Source organism: Ambystoma mexicanum, chromosome 2p (assembly GCF_040938575.1).
Source record: "Ambystoma mexicanum isolate Mex_15411 chromosome 2p, UKY_AmexF1_1, whole genome shotgun sequence".
Lineage (NCBI taxonomy): Eukaryota > Metazoa > Chordata > Amphibia > Caudata > Ambystomatidae > Ambystoma > Ambystoma mexicanum.
Window position 1 is genome coordinate 146,900,768 of NC_090923.1, and position 17,011 is coordinate 146,917,778.

The 17,011-nt window shown below is 47.0% G+C and overlaps 1 protein-coding gene across 4 annotated transcripts in view; it reads right to left on the reverse strand.

The window, feature by feature from the left end:
* SLC41A3 (solute carrier family 41 member 3) overlaps window positions 1–17,011 on the reverse strand; it is an 864,281-nt gene that overhangs the window by 660,896 nt on the left and 186,374 nt on the right. Inside the window, exon 1 of one of the 4 annotated variants that reach the window (XM_069643391.1) lies at window positions 14,904–15,734. The exons of the other annotated variants lie outside the window; for them this stretch is intronic. Coding sequence (XP_069499492.1) covers window positions 14,904–15,098 — 195 coding nt within the window. The 5' untranslated portion in view covers window positions 15,099–15,734. Of the gene's footprint in view, window positions 1–14,903; window positions 15,735–17,011 lie in introns of those variants that run through there. 4 annotated transcript variants of the gene reach the window in all.

Here is a 17,011-nt window from a genome sequence, read left to right on the forward strand (position 1 = left end):
CCCCTCCTGGGTATCCAGGATTGCTCCTAGGAATTGTTTTGAGGTGCTTGGACTAGGCTTGACTTCTTCTCGTTGATTGAGAAGCCCAATTCGTGGAGGAGGTCGATAGTCTTTTGAATGTTTGTCCTGTAAATTCCTGGGGTTTCCCCCGTTATGAGCCAGTCGTCCAGATAAGGGTACACTGGGATTTCCTCCCTGCGTAGGTGTGCAGCTGACACCGCCAGTACCTTGGTGAATACCCTTGGTGCTGAAGCTATCCCGAAGGGAAGTACCTTGAATTGGTAGTGGCGACTGTCCACCTTGAAGCGCAAGTACTTTCTGTGCGCTGGGAACATGGAAATATGAAAATAAGCATCTTTCATTTCCAAGGTTGCCATGTAATCCCCCTTTTTTAGGAGGGGGATTACCTCTTGTAGCGTGGTCATACGAAATTTTTGGGGCTTGACATACTTGTTGGCAGGTCGTAAGTCCAATACTGGGCGCATTGTCAAGTCTTTCTTTGGCACAAGGAAGTAAGTTGAATAAATACCCTTGTTTACCTGGTGTCCCGGGACGAGTTCTATCGCGTCCTTTTGTAGAAGAATGGCGATCTCCTCGAGGAGAATCTTCTGATGTTCTAGGGAGTGTACTTTTTGTCGTGGAGGATGGTTCCGGGGACGCTGCAGTAGTTCTATACAGTACCCTGTGGATACTGTTGACAGCACCCATCTGTCTGATGTGATCCCTTCCCAAGCCTGGGTGAAGTTTGAAATGCGTCCCCCTACTGGGGTTGCATGAGAAGGGACCCTGAACTGAGCGTCACTGCTTTGGTGGAGGCGTGCCGTTTCCCTTGCTGGGGCTGCCTCTGCCTTTACCACGACCTCTCCTATTACCTCTGCCGTAACCCTGGGTAGATTGTTGGTTGTTGTTCCACTGTGTACCCTGCCCCTGGGAATAGTTAGATCCTCTCTGGGAATTTTGGCCGCGTGGGCGACGAAAATTACTATTCCCTCTCTGGTTGGGGGGTTTATTGGTTAACTGGCCAAGGGATTTGAGTCTCTCGTATTCGTCCTTGGCATTTTTCAGTACGTCTTCCACCGCCTTCCACCGGTTTGTCTAATAATGATGCCTGAGTTTTTGTCTTAAAACCAGACTGCCGTAACCATGCATGTCTCTTGATAACAGTACCTTCTGCTATCAATCTGCCTGCGTTGTCGGCGGTGTCGAATGTTGCTTTCAAAATGCAACCAGACACGGCTATACCCTCTGCGGAAATCCGAGCTAATTGGCCCTTTAACGGTTCAGGAGCAGAGGCTATGAGAGCCGCCACTTCTTCCCACTGATGGCAGTTGTAGCTGGCCAACAGGGTGGTGGAGTTAGCAATCCTTGCTTGATAGGCGGACGTTGAGGCTACCTTCCTGCCGAAACCGTATAGTTTTTTGCTCTTCTTTTCGGGAGGAGCTTCTGACGAAGACAAGGGTGTTCCAGCCCTCTTACGAGTGTTGGTAACAACTAGGGAGTCTGGCTTCAGATGTCCTCTTATATAGAGAGGGTCAGACTGAGCTGCCCTGAAAAGTTTTTCAACCCTAGGATTGACTGCTCTGGTGAGGTTTGGGTTCACCAGGGACGGATCTATTCTTCGCTGAATGGATTTAAGGATAGGGATGGTCTGGGCAACCGGCCTCCTTTCTCCCACTAACTCTTCTGCGAAGTCCCTTTCCTCCTGTACATCGTGGGTGTCAATGTGAAAATGTTCTGCTGCGCGAGCGAGAACCTCGTTTAGGAGGGGCTGGTTATCGACCGGGGAGTCGGTAACCGGGGCTTCGTTCTCTACCGGGGAATCTACTTTGTATGTTTCCGGGTCATCCTCTTCTTCTTCCTGGTCCTCATCATCCCCATAGTATCCCGTCCCGGTTTGCTCTTCTATCATATCAAACTCTTGGTCTCCACCAAAGGAAGCCTCTCCTTGATATCGAGCGTATGATGTCGCGTAAGGTTGTACCTCGAAGGGTTCAGACCTCATCGGGGTTTCAAACCAGGCCTTCTTACTCGGGGGGATAGGATCAGTAGAGCCTGAGGATTTTTATCATAAATATCAGCCAAGGAAGACATTCTTGACATGACCCTATCTATGTCTTCACTGGACCATTTTTTGGAACTGGGAATGACTTTCTCAGCAGTTCTATGGGATTTATCCTGAGTAGCCTTGCTGGTTGTGGCGTCGAGGATCGGGAGAGGTGTCCCTGTCCTTTGAGCGTGGGGCCTTGCTGGTTTTAATTGCGGGCTCTGCCTCCTGGAGCGCGGCCTGGGGGTGGAAGTCATCTTCGTCTTCCGACGATCGAACTTCTGTTAGCCTAGGGAGCGAGGCACTCTTGGCAAGAGTGGATGATTGCCTGGCGTCATGCGGCGATCTCGATCGAGAGCGCCCAGAGGACACCGAGTTGGACCGTTCTGTCTGTGCCTCTTTCCGAGAACTCGACGTCGTCGAGTCTCGGTTGGACTTAGTGTGTTTAGTGTGTGTAGTATGTGAAGCGCTTGCGTCGCCGGGGGTCTTCCCCATAGCCGCCCTGCCGGACGACCTTCCGAGGTCGGGGACCTGCGCTCGGCTGTCTTTCGACGCCGTAATGCCCTCGCCGCCCGAAAGTACGGCGTCGCTGCCATCGCTGAAGGCGCCCTCCGCTGCCATGGCCGCCTGCCTGGCGTGGTGGGCCCAACGCTTCGTCAAACGGTCCTTAAGTGTCTTAGGTTTAAACCTACTACACGCTCTGCAGTTCGCTTCGGGGTGGTCCCTCGGCAAGCAGAGATTGCACGTGGCGTGCCTGTCGACCCAAGGGTATTTGCGGTTGCACTTGGGGCAGAATTGAAAAGGGGTACCCTCCATACGCACCTTGAGGCAGCGGGCTGTTAAGTGTAGGAAATATATAAGGTGTACCTATATACCAAGAGTGTAGAGTATGTACCACCCCCCACTCTCCCTACTTGCAGGGCCGAGGCCAGCGGCCTACCAGGCCCGGGCCGAGGCCAGCGGCCTTCCGAGGCCCAAATCCGTTGTGCAGCAGCCGACGGTCGATTTCTTCTCCAGCCGGCGTCCAGTGTCAAAGTTCGACGTTGGGGTGGGGAAGGATGTCAATAGATTATTATTTTATAATTTTAGCAAAAGTATGGCTAAGGCCAGGGGACTCCGCAAGATGCTTCCGACCAGTATGGCGGAAAAAAACAATCTGAGGATCCTAGACGCGTGAGGGATCTTGGGTACAGTGGACGTCACACTAGGGATAGTATTACTGGCACGCCCTGTGTCGACGCCCATTTTCGAGTTTCGAAAAACAAACTGTAATACTCCGCAGCTTCCACTAGATGTCGGCCTATGCACAGCATGTGATCTAAGCAGATTCCACAAGCCTCAGAAATATATATATTTTAATTAAAATGTCATAGTTTGCATACAAACTTTTACATTTCCATATCTCATCATCAAATTGTGCATTTGGTTATTTCATTACTATTTAAAATTTGAACATTTCTTATCTACAGGTTTCATCTATCATATGTGTCCAGAATTGAATTGTCATAATAATCATCTTTTTGTTTTTGCCAGAGATTATCTGGGCCATCTCTCTTCTTCTCCATAGCTTGTTTTAGGGTGAGGCATCACCTTTCCAAATTGAATCCTTTGTTCATTCAAGCTAGGGCATTTCATTGGAATATGATAAATCGTCTCATCTTGGTCCATTTGCTTGCAAAATCTACAGAATTTATTTTCTTCTGGAATCTGTTTAGTTGTGATTAAGTAATCTATAGTAGGGAGAATGTTCAAACGGAGTCTGAGGTATAAGTCTCTGATTTTTCTGGAGGGGAATCTTGTCAAATATGCTGGTAATTCATTAAGCCCTCTAGTTTCTCTGAAATTATATTCATTGTTTATCGGGCTTTGTTGCTGACAGTTTTTATCCAGTCATTTTCTTTGATTCTCTTTTTTCACCTCCATAGGTCTGTTTATCAGCGTCTCAACAGACATCATTTTTGTTAGGCATATGCAGACAGGCATCTTTCCATTTATTTACGATGGAATCATTCGATGTTTTATTCAATTGTTTCAATATATAGGTTGCCGGGATGTCGTCACTATTGATTATCTTTCTTTATATATCTAGCTGTTTCCAGTTTTTATTGCAGTATAGCGATTGCAAAGCGAGTTCATGGCGTATTCTAGGCATCGGATAAGACGGTGCTAGAGAGAGGAACTTGCGCCAGGATGTACCTTCAACCAAGATCCATATAGCTTGAGGGATATTGAGTAATGATTCACTTCCATACAGTAATATTGTGGTTACTTTCTGCCTATAGAAGGTGATGACTGGTTTCATAGAATAGTGGCCGTATTTCCTGTGAATAATCAAGCCTTGTCTGGCTAGTGTACAGGCTTTGTTCTTCAGATGGATGGACCAGTTCAACTCGACTTTAGATTGGTTGAAGCGGATGCTGAGGTATTTAAATTCTTTAACTACCTCCAGTTTTTCCCCTTCCAAATAGATGGTTGGCAGGTATACTGAGTTCTTTTACAATATCCCAGTGTCATTACTTGTGTCTTGCTGGAATTGAATTTCATGTCTTTGCTTTCAAGGAAATTTACAAGAGTCTTCAATCTTTTTTGGAGGCTGACTTTGTTAGGGAGAATTCTCTGTTTAGGCTGAATTTCCCTACCTAGTGAGTCCCCCAGCAGCTTTGCTGGATTTCTAGGGTTTCTTTTTTTCTCCTGCCAAGAGTGAGACTCTTTTACCCTCACCCTTGGGCATGTTGAAGTGTGTTTTCTTGGTTAAACCTTGTGTTGAATGGGCTATGGGGTCTTTTACTCCATAGGGCCTCATGTATTTTTGTGATGTGGGTTACACAGCACCCTCTGTGCCGTAACCCAGGGGTGTCCTAGGGACTCCCCAACATAGACTCCATACCCTGGGACTGACTACTGTCTCCCAGGGCATGTAAAGTCACCAAAGACTTTACTAGTCTTAAATCCTGAACAGAACCAGTACAAACCATCATATTGTGGACGTACTGGCTGGGGCAATTCGATTGCCCCAGGGTCTGTTAGTCAAGGGGGCACGTCTCCGTCCCCCCTGATCGAGTTTTGGCTGGTGCCGGTGGAAACTACTTTTTATATTCGACCGCAAATATTTTCCTATGGGATTTCCCATTGTTTTAGGCTAACACATTTAATTATTTATTTACGGTAGCCTCAAACATACCGCCGGTTTATATATTTATTATTATAACTCCGGTTGGGATTTTTTTGCCAAAACTTGATTCTAAAATGGCGTTGGCGTTCGCCTCTGTAACTCTGACCCGAAGTGGAGCCCTTTGTCCCACTTTTGGCGGGCTTCTCCACAGAAGCCCTCCAAAGTGGTGCCACTCTGTCTGGGGTACTTAGGAGGGGTGGAGGGGGATTTAGGCACCCTGGACTGAGTTACCTTGGTAACTCAAGTCGCACTCCGTCCTGATTGGCCCAAGTGGTGAGCCGGCCGGCTCACCACTTAGCATGTTTGAGTGACAGCTAGGCTGGGTGAATGGGGGTTTGCTGCATAAAAGCAGGGCTTTGGGGACTGGAACTTCAGAAGTCGCCACAGGACCAAGAATCCGACGAGGGAAGAGCTGAGCCGACCTGCTGCGACGACACCACCAGGTGGAGCCCTGCTGAACCGTCTCACCACTTTTCCCAACGACCGAGGAGAACTCTTAACGGAGTGGCTCCTTCCCTTGACTGGTGGGGACAACCAGTTTTCACCTTCTTTTCGCTTCTTCGAGGTATCTCGTGGCCGCCTTGCCCGTGCCAAGCACCCCGGCAACCGGAATACCACACTTTTACCACAACCGCGAAAGTCGGTACAACCCTTTAACCGGAGGACTCCGCGGCTGGTTTCTTCCCGGGCAGTGCAACGACCTTCTTCTTCTGCTCTTCAGCGAGAACTTCTTCTCCCCTGACCGACGTCGAGCCTTGCTGCCACTGCCTGGAACAACTGCCACCGCTGGAGGATCCTTCCCGTCTAAGGTTCCGTGTTCCGCCTGGCTTCCCTTGCCACCGACTGTACGGGGTAGTTTTAGCCCCCGGCTTTTTGAACCTGGGAGTGCCTGGGACACCCTGGCTAAACTTTCTAAGCCTCTCTAAACTCCGCCTGAACTCTTTGCAAGACTCTAAATCCCTAATAACAGTGTGATCTTGGGCACATTTTTGCTCTGTCTGCTCTAAGAGTGGGCCCTGCCTAGTGACTTTTGCTCACCTGTGACTTTATGCTTCTTTGAGCCTATTGAAAGTGTTCTTGACCTTAGAGTGGTGTGTTTCGCCTATTCCTGCTTTTTCTCTCCCTTCTTTGAACCTACTAGAGTGTCATCTAAAGTTAAGCACTCACCTCTGTTTGAATTATGTGATGTTAACCTAGAGTTGTCTAGATAGGAATAAGGGTTGGGACTGCTTTCCATATAACTGTGTTTGACGTGTTTTACTATATATTGCTAGAGTGTTTCCAACTTATGTGTTCTTAAAATAAATAACTATATACTTTTGAAACCAAGCTCTGGTCAGTGTTTGCTTGTACTATTGTGTTTAGGTACCTATTGTGTATACTTCGCATACTGCCTAACTCTTCTTAAGGGAAGTCTGACTGCTCAGCCACAGCTACCAGGTAAATCTGGGTGGTACAGACTGCTACCAAGTGGGTTTACTGCTATACCTGTAGTCTTAAATCTTTTGCAGTGTTCCCTAAGGGAACTGCACAGGTTTCTGCCTAACAGACTTGCATCTTGTCCATTATCACTATATCATCTGCGTATAGCATATAAGGGACAGAGGTTGCGTTCATTCTAGGAGGATTGGTTGCAATGATATTTTGATTCTCAGCAACATCGTACAGATAGAAACTAAAGAGAGAGGCAGCTAAAGGGCACCCTTGCTTGAGTCTGTTTGTTGTTTTCATCTCTGACAAGAGAACTCTGTCATTAGTCAGCCGTATTCGAATGGCGGTATCAGTATAGGGGGCTTTAATTGGTTCAAGCAGTTCATACGGGCAGATGTGTTGCCTCTGCTTTTTCCACAGATTACTTCTGTTGATACTACCAAATGCCATTAAGAGATCAACAAAAATGGCGTGTTTTGGAGTCTGGGTTTTTAAAGATTCTTGTTTCAGTAGGTTGAGGACCAGCAAATTGATATTCGTTCCTACATTGTTTACAAACCCGGTCTGTCGTGGGTCCTGCTTTTTATTTGTCTTTGCCCATTCAATGAATCTCTTTACAAGGATAGATGCAAAAATCTTTCCTATTGGGTCTAGCATTGCTAGCGGGCTGTCGTTTTTTGGTTGGTTCCTTTCGCCTTTCTTGAAGACAGGGATTATGATCACCGTTTTCCATGTGTCTGGTATGCATTTGTTTCCAGAAATTAGTTTGAAGCTATGAATGCATAGTTTGGTCCAGGCTTCTGGTTGTTTTTTGATGGTGTGATTGCTTAAGCCATCAGGTCCTGGTGCTCTCAAGGTGTTTAGTCTCTTAATGTGTGTTAGGATTTCTTCGTAATCCCAGAGTTTATACCAGTTTTTATTATCGTTTCTGTGATGATTTGTCAGAGTTTCTAGATCCGTCTTAGGGCTGTATAGAGATTTGAAATGAGAAATCCAGTCGATGTTGAAAGACAATAGGCCTCATTTAGAGTCTGCTGGTCCGGAAACAACGGTGGTGGTAAACCCGTCACCACTGTTGTTTCCGAACCGGCAGATTACGAGTTCTGAAGGCGGGAGGTGCCACTCCCGCCAGGTCTGACCTAGAGGGCGTAATGCCACCCGACTGCAGACGGAAGTGGAAACACCGGCTCCGTCATGGACGGAATCAGTGTTTCCATTGTCCCCATCCTTGTGGAGTCCTATGCGACTCCATGGGAATGAGGATTTACGGAATTCCGCCTCTGGAATTACCAGGTCACAAGGGTTGTAAAGCCATGGTGATGCCGGCAATCACAGAGGCAGTAATTCATTCCAAGTCCGGCAGCAACCTGCCGGTTTTTCCAGCTCGGTTACCGCCGGACTTGGAATCAGGCCCAGTGTTTTGATTAAGGAGAGTCTAGAGATCTCTTGTATTGTGTTTACTCAGGGCTTTCATCATGGATTCATTCACAATTTCCAAACTTTTTTGTCCCAAATTCCAGACAAAAGAGTTACATTTCCATGACTTAGATGTGCTAAGAATATTTGTTTTAACCAAGTTAATAACTAAGTTATTAAACTTAATGATGTCCTCAAATACTTTAAGGATCTCTGAAGACTGGTTGGGGACTTTGAAAAAAGGCTCAATACGCCTGCGTAGGCCAGCCATAAAAGAGAATGGTCCCAAATTTCTGTGGGAAAGAGCTCACTTTACATAGCATTGAAGTCTGGACATTAAACCAGTAGGTTCTTCATAGGTAAGAATACCCTTATAAAGCATTCAGCATATGCCTAATGACTGAAGTTACATCTGTCTTCTATGGCTGCCAACATCAACTGGCTCACTACTTCTAGATCTCAACATTCTCCTTGAACAGTAAACATTGAGTGCCGCCTGAATGTAAGCTGCACTAGCATTCCATTGAATCCTTAACTGTACAGCACACTTACTCTCCTTTAGACTGAGAAAAATTTTAAATGTGGGAAGGGAAATGGTGGCGGTGGGACAAAATGGAGGGTTGTGGTGTGGAATAGAAGAAAGGGGTTGAGAAACAGAAATTTCTGCATGCAGAAGTGTATATAACTTTAATGAACACACCTTCACTTCCAACTCTCAATGTTTGAACGCACTGAACCCACTTCACCACTCTGCTCTTATTCCAAACATCGCCTCCTGCTAGGCGCATCACACTTCCATATTCCTTCTCAACAGTTCTGGGTCCAGAAAATCTGGATTCCATTTTCTGGGCTTCCTGGGAAGCTTCATTTTGACTTGATCACCAGCAGACAATTCTCTGGATTTAGACCCATGCTTGATATCATACCAGGACCTGGATGCCTCGTCACACTCTCAAATCACAACCAACATCAAGGTCAACCACCGTAGACCTATATAACCACCCTGGAGGCAATGACGTGTTGGGTTTGCAACCCCTTATGAGCTCAAACAAAGTGACTCCTGTGGTAGGATGAGGAGTCACATCCTGTACTGAAACATCCTCCAGATCAAGTCTCTCTGCCAATCCCTGTTGTTTAGAAACAACCATCTGACCCTGTCCATGACAGTCCTGTTGAAGGGCTCCACACATCCATTACTATGGGGTGGTTCAAAGCCATCCTCATCTGCACCACCCCTTTCTCTTTCAACCATGACTGAAATTCCTTTGACACAAACTGAGGGCCCTTGTCGCTCAATAGTTTTGAGGGCCAAACTTCTCTCCAGAACACATTTTCTAAGAACTTAATCAAGTTCCTCGAGGTAAAATCCTTGGGCACCCGTAACTCAGACCGCTCAAAATGAAATCTATAGCAACAAACACATAAATGTTTCATGTCACGGGAAAATTCAATGGTTCCAGCAAATCTATTGCTACAGTTCCCCATGGTATATAGGGCACCTGAGGCATGACCAGGGGAGGAACCCCAGCTTTCCACACTTTGTCGCTATTGCGGGACTCATCACACTCCTTAACACGCACCTCAATGAATTTGTCCATGTGTGGCCACCAAAATCTAACTGAATGAATGACTTTGTCCTCCAAATACCCATGTGACCCTCATGACCTAGTCCCACCACTGTCTGCCACAGCAACAGGTGTCCCTCTCACCACGTCAACACCACTTCACAGTGCCCCACACCAGGGCTGCAGACACTATCGAGGAGCAGGGCGCAAAGTCATCCTCTCCGGTGCATCCTCTCCGAACCCGATCCGCAGACGAAGGTCAGGCAACCTCCTGCCGTCTAACACAGCCGCTCAACACAGGGATTTGTACTCTTGCCGCTCACCCTCAGTGTAGTACCGCGTTTCCACTATAATAAAGCCAGTAGGTCCTTCATAGGTAAGAATACCTTAATTAAGCATTCAGAATATGCCTAATGACTGCGGTTACATCTGTCTACTACGGCTGCCAACATCGACTGACTCAGTTCTTCTAGATCTCCCTTAACATTCTCCTTCAAAAACAAACATTCTGAGCGCAGCCTGAATGTAAGCTACACTAGCATTCCATTGAATCATTAACTATACAACAGTCTGAAAAATATAAATGAAAAAGCAGCGGGGCCAACATGCATCCTTGACGCAGGCTATCAAAAGTTAATATTATCTTGAACATCTGCCTGACATATTCAACCTGACTTGCAAGGAGAAGTTAAGATGCAAGTTAACATGTATGTCCAAAAGGGGGGCTGGCATACCCCAGGATAAAAGTTTCTTCCACATTTTAGATCTATTTACATTATCAAACACATTGGATAAATCAACATAAGCCATATAGAGGGGTCTTCCGTAAGTGGGATTATGCCACAAAAGATGTAATAAAAAACCATTTAGGTCAGTGCCAACCACTTTCCTAAAACCAAATTGATAAATGTATAAGCTTCCAGCCCCAGCAGCCCAAGCCTCAATATGTTCCAAAAGTAAAGCAGAAAGAAACGCAACAAAGTATGGTGATCAGGCGATAATTGGTGGGATTCAAGAGATGGCAAAAAGTTTCAAGTGGACATGGTAGCCTTTTTGGTTTACACAAAATTGCCAAAATCATTGTTATAAAAGAGATGCCTGCATGAAACTGCCAAATCACTAAAACCTTTTTCCAATCTCCTCCCCCTACTCCACAATGAGAAGTTGCCCAACAATATTTGCTCCTGTCAGCAGCTTTGTGTGAAGAAGTCGGGTGCCGGCCTTTCCATTTCCCAGCTGCGCAATGTTTTCATAATAGGCTATTTTCGACTGTTTTTCACGAACACTTGGGATATTTTTGGGATATTTTGACTGAAGATTTGTATTCTCCTCCTGAGGCTTCCTTTCCACAGCTAGCCACCAACCCACACCCACTCTATCACCATTCTCTCTTGATCCATACCGACCCCACCACACCCCACCCTATTATGTGTGCTAGTCAGGTTGTGTTGGGGCTATTTTGGGGTACTTTTCTCAAGGCTTCTTTTTTCTTCATGTTTTTTGCCCCCAACCAACCATCATCACCTACCTAACCAATCCCCACTTTCTCTAACCCCACTCACGCACCACTACCCACCCTACCCCCTCTTTCTCTCTAACCCGACCCAATCCCAACCCCCTCTACCCTCACCCACCCAATCTCCACTCTCCCTACCACAAAACACCCACACTAACCACACCCTATCTAACCCCAAATGCTCTACCCACAACCGTCCTACCCCCATCCACCCACCCTACCCTCACCCTTTCTAGCACCACCCACCCACTCACCCTACCCCCATCATGCCTACTCTAACCCCACTATCTATACCCCAACCCACCTACTATACCCCCAATCTCTCTACCCCCAATCTCCCTACCCCCACCCACCCTACCCTTGCTTTTTCTACCTCCACCCACCCTACCCCATTCTCTTTACCCATACTCACCCACCCTACCCCCACCCCTTCTACCCCCAACACCCTACCCCCCCACTATCTCTACAGTATCCCCACTCTCTCTACAGCCACCCACCCTCCCTACCCCACCCTACCTATCCCCACCCTAACCCCCCACCCTAACCCCACTCTCTGCCCCGCACCCCTGTCCTACCTCTACTCTCTCTACACCACCCACCCTACCCCACCCACTCAATCCCCACCATGTCTACCACCACTCCCACTATCCCCACCCTCCCTACCCCCATTCTCTCTACCCCAACCCGTCCACCCAACTCCCACTCTCTATACCTCCACCCACCTTATCTCTGTTTACCCCATTCTCTTTACACACACCCTACCCGCACTCTCTACTATCAGTCACTCACCCTATCCCCACTCTCACTACCCCCACTCACCCTACCTCCACCCTCTCATCCCATCCACCCACCATACATCCAGTCTCTCTACACCCACCCACCCTATCAACACTCTCTCTACTGTCAGTCAACCACCCTATTCCCCACTCCGCCTAGCCCCACTCAGCCGATATCCACCCTCTCCTCCCCATCCACACACCCTACCGCCACTATCTATACCCCCTCTGACCAACCATACCTCCACTCTCTCAATCCTTTCCCACCCACCCTACCTCTTCTCTCTCTACCCCCTCAGACCCAACCTACCTCCACTCTCTCTACCGTCACACCCACCGACCCTACCTCCACTCTCTCTACTCCCACTAACCCTACCTCCACCCTCTCCTCCCCAGCTCCCCACCCTACCTCCACTCTCTCTACACCCACCACCCCTACCCACACTCTCTCTACTGTCAGTCTTTTTTCTATTATTAAAATGATGTAGTTTATTTCTAAACTTTTCATTTATATACAATCTGTTAATCACATGGTAAAATTCATTAACTTTACAAATGCAGTCTTTTATATCTTTTTCCATTATGCTGTTCCAGAAGTAAATAATAGTATAAAGTAGATTCCTATTGTTACCCAGCAAAATCTGTGTCCACCGTTCTTTTAGTTCCATCGGAAAATATTGGGTGGCAAGAAGAGCTCTCTAAACAAACTGCGCTTCTTAGTCAATGCAGTGCATTCCATGATTATGTGGAAAAGTGTCTTTGGAATTTCAGTTTGTTTGCAGAATCGACAATATGCTAAATTGGTCGGGATTTGTTTTGTTTTCGTTAATAGTTCTCGTGTTGGTAATAAATGTAAACGTAATCTCAAAAAGGTGTCACGAATCTTATGGACCGGAAAAAGTACGATATATTTTGGCAGGTGGTCTACAGTCAGTCACCCGCCCTATCCCGACTCTCTCTACCTCCTCTCACCCAACCCCAACTCCTTCTACCCCCACCCACCAACCCTACCTCCACTCTCTCTACCCTCACTCACCCACCCAACCAACACTGTCTGAATCCCCCCCTACCTACCCTACCCACCACTCCCTCTATCCCCACCCACTCAACCTACCCCCATTCTCTCTACCCCACCCACCCACTCCCTCAACTCTCGCTACCCCCACCAACTAACCCTATCACCACTCTATCTATACCCACCGTACCCCCAGTCCTTACCCCCATCACCTTACCCCCACTATCGACCCCCCATCCACCCTACACACTACTCGCTCTTACCCCAACCACTCACCCTACCCCCACTCTCTCTACTATCAGTCACCCACCCTACCCCACACTCTCTACCCTAATTGCCCACGATACCCCACTCTCTCAATCCTGACCACCCACCCTACCCCCACTCTCTACCCACCCACCCTAACCCACTCTTTCAACTCCCACGCACCCAATGCCCACTCTCTCTAACCCCCACCCACCCAACCTATCCTCACTCTCTCTATCCCCACTCACCCACCCATCCCCCCACTCTCTACCCCACCCTCTCTACATCATGTATATCTACCCCCACACACCCTACCACTACCCTCTACTCCCCCATCCACACACCATACCTCCATTTTCTCTACTGCTCCGACCAAACCTACCTCCACATTCTCTACCCCCTCCCACTCACCCTACCTCCACTCTCTCTATCCCCATCCATCTGCCCACCTCCTCTCTCTACCCCCACCCACCCTACCTCCACTGTCCCTACCCCCACTCACTCATTCTACCACCACTCACTCGTATCCCACCTTCTGACCCTACCTCCACCCGCTCTACACGCAATCCCTCGCCCTTCCCCCATGCCCTACCCCCCATACCTCCCCTCGCTCTACTAAAACCCACCCAACTACGTCCACTCACTCTTCTCACACCCAACCACCCTACCTCCACTCTATTTATCTTCTGAATAATTAGCGGACCTGATGTAAATATCTCTGTGTGGTGTCATTTCACCAGCTAGCTTTTAGATCTCTAGTGGGTGCTGAATGGTAGGAAAGAGCAAAAGTAGGGAAATGCATTGTATAATGTTGGCACAAGCACAAAACGGTATGTTTTCACTTCAAATGCCCATAAACATGCATTTGAAAAAATAAAAGCCCCTGCTCTTCTTGACAGTAAAACATCACTCGATGGAGGTAGTACCCTGGTCAAATGTTGGCTTGAATATGCATCATCCCACTATTGGAATCACCTTCCCACTGAAGGTGACGGTACCTCATAGCAAAACTGAAGACATACTTTTTTTAAGGGACCACACAGGATTTTATCCACCCTTTCCTCAGGTGATGTTCAAGTCACCAATAAGCACCTCCATCAACTGTACCACGTGCCCTCTGTGGCCACTGACAAGAGTGTGCCCTGAGGTCCCATTTTCCCCTGTGGCAGGTGACAGCACAGCACACAGGGGCCACTGTCCTACGCCTAGGTGTAAATGGTATAGGGACACCCTGTCATGAAGTCCTGGCTACAGTCCCAATACATATTTTACTGGACTTGTTAAAATATTTGTGACATTTAAGCTCCCTGATCAACATAACTACGGTCCAGCTAACAATGACTCTACAGCCATAATGCGGTATCTGCTGAGATATAAAGTAGCCATTAAACTTTTCGGACCACGCTTTACAAACTAATACAGATTAACCAGATACAGTCACACAGAGAACTTGATGATTAGCAATTAAACTAAAACTAGGAGTCTGGCATCCTCCATGCTCTATTCAAACAATACATGTATACAAATGAACTAATGCATTCACTTATAAGGAAATGGTGAAAAGCATTCATAATATGTTAGACATATTCTGTCTGCTTTCTGAATTGGTAGTATAAAAGGGAAAATCACTCCTACTTTATTTTACTACTGCACTTTACATATGATTCCTTGTCTGAATTGGAAAACATCATTTGATTGCGTGAGATAGTAAACGTTACCTACTTGAACAAGGTCCATCAGAAGGCCGGCTGCCACCATTCCCAGACCTGCCAGGAGGAAGGGAAGAAAGACCTGGCATGCAACGCTGCACGATGTCTCTGGAACAAATCCATTGGGAAATCTGGTGAGCTTACACGTGAATCCTCGCAACTTCTTCCCGTGAAAGCAGAGCTCCAGCTCCAGCTGAGTGACCACCATGACCAACTCTGTTAACCCATCCTCGGCTGGTCAAGAAATAAAGAAAACGTTTCTAATTTGTTTGTGCGGCTCCAGCTCTTTCTTGGCATGTGCTTTCACAAAGTTCGCTGCCCTTCTTCCTTCTGAATGAAAATAGGCCAGAAAAGTGCAGCATTTCAAAGCATTCGTACAGCCTTAAAAATAGAAAAGGCGCTGAAGTGTCTCCGAGGGTACAGAGAGGTCGCCAATTGCAACTACAAGGAAGGAAAAGAATGTGGAACAGTCTGAGCTACTGCGCGCTTCCACGCAATGAAACACAAGGTCGAGAGGCAAAACGAGAAATACTTGCTTGTGACTCTGGTGCAAAGGTCCGCAAGGCTGTAAAGACGAGCCCGTGTCTACGAAAACCTGGAGGCCCTTCTTCCAGTCATGCTGTTACAAGGTTTTACAATGCAGCTTCTTCATTTTTTTGTCGTATGTGTGGAATAGAGTCTGTTTGGCCACCAACTTCATCGATGTTGCGACTTTCCACGTGTTGAGATTCTGTAGCCCTCCTTTCTTAGTTTTGTTCAAGATAGTCTTGTCGATGCATGAGATTTCAGGGAAACGCAGAGGTAAACTGTAAGAAGTACTCGATCCAGTGTACCTACTTCTATTCTCCTTCGGTGTGCTTGCCAGGAAGTCTCGAGTGCTCGGCCTGCCCCGGTTTATTCTCGTGTGGAGTTCAGAGCAGGATGGGAAAATATACTGGTACAAAATTCCACAGAACTCACCAATCGGCCTCAGATGCAAACATTATCTGCATTGATCGCTTCAGATTAGAGCGAGTTTCCAGTAAACTAAGGTAAATCACAATTTCTCAAAATGTATTTAACATAATGCTCCGAATAAGTACTATAACACAAAACGCACCGCAATAAGAAAGCTACAAAACTCGATTTGTTGTTATTTTTGATTAATGTAGGTTCTGCAGTGCATGGTGACAAGGACATTTGGGGGGCGTATTTATGAATACATTTAATCTACTAAATCCTTAACGGCTAACCCTAGAGTCATGTGAACGTAATTACTGCACAATGCTCGAAAGTGAACGTGCCATGGCATAAAGTTCCTTTACAATTACAGAACCAAATATTCTATGTCAAGACAGAAGGCGGGCATTATGCTTAACTTTCTTTAATACTGCAACGCGCAGCATTTAAAATTGCAATTAAACAACGTTTTAAACTCAACATTTTGTCTGTTACGAAACTAAAAGGTCTAAGAGTTTAAAAGTCCAGTAAAAACTACAAACTCCCATGAGCCTCTCGTGTATGGTAGTCCCGACTCCCGAGTCACTCTCTGGTCACCTATCAGTGCTTGGGACCTTGTATAAATAGCCTCCAACCCGGGTCCTTTGCTCTTTCTTTTTGCTGCACTCAGAGAAGTGAACATTTCTATTAGACTTTGGGCCTGATCACGACTTTGTCGGTAACGCTGGCGGTATTACCGCCAGCAGTATTAGCCCTACCGCCGAACTCCCCGGCACTAATAGCGCCGGATCACAAGTTTGGCGGTAATGTAATTCCCCATTCCCCATTGAGCCCATTCGGGAATGCCCCATTCCCCATTGGGCTCAATGTGGAAAATTTGCGCTCTTACCGCTGGTGGATTTCCCGCCAGCGGTAATAGCGCAAATTTTCGGCGGATTTCCCCCCAGCCAAGAGCTGGGCCGAAATCCGCCGAAGTCCTGATTTGGCGGACCCTTAAATCCAGAGGATTTAAGTGTTAACACCAAAGTCGTGATGAGGCCCTTTATCAGTGTGTGTCCTATGATTTCCCTTACAAGGGACAGTTCTGTACAGTATTACACGAACAAGTGTTTTCCCTTAGGGGGGACAAGGATGTAAACTATTCCCCGAGCGGGACCGCCATTCGGGTTTATTTCTAGCTCC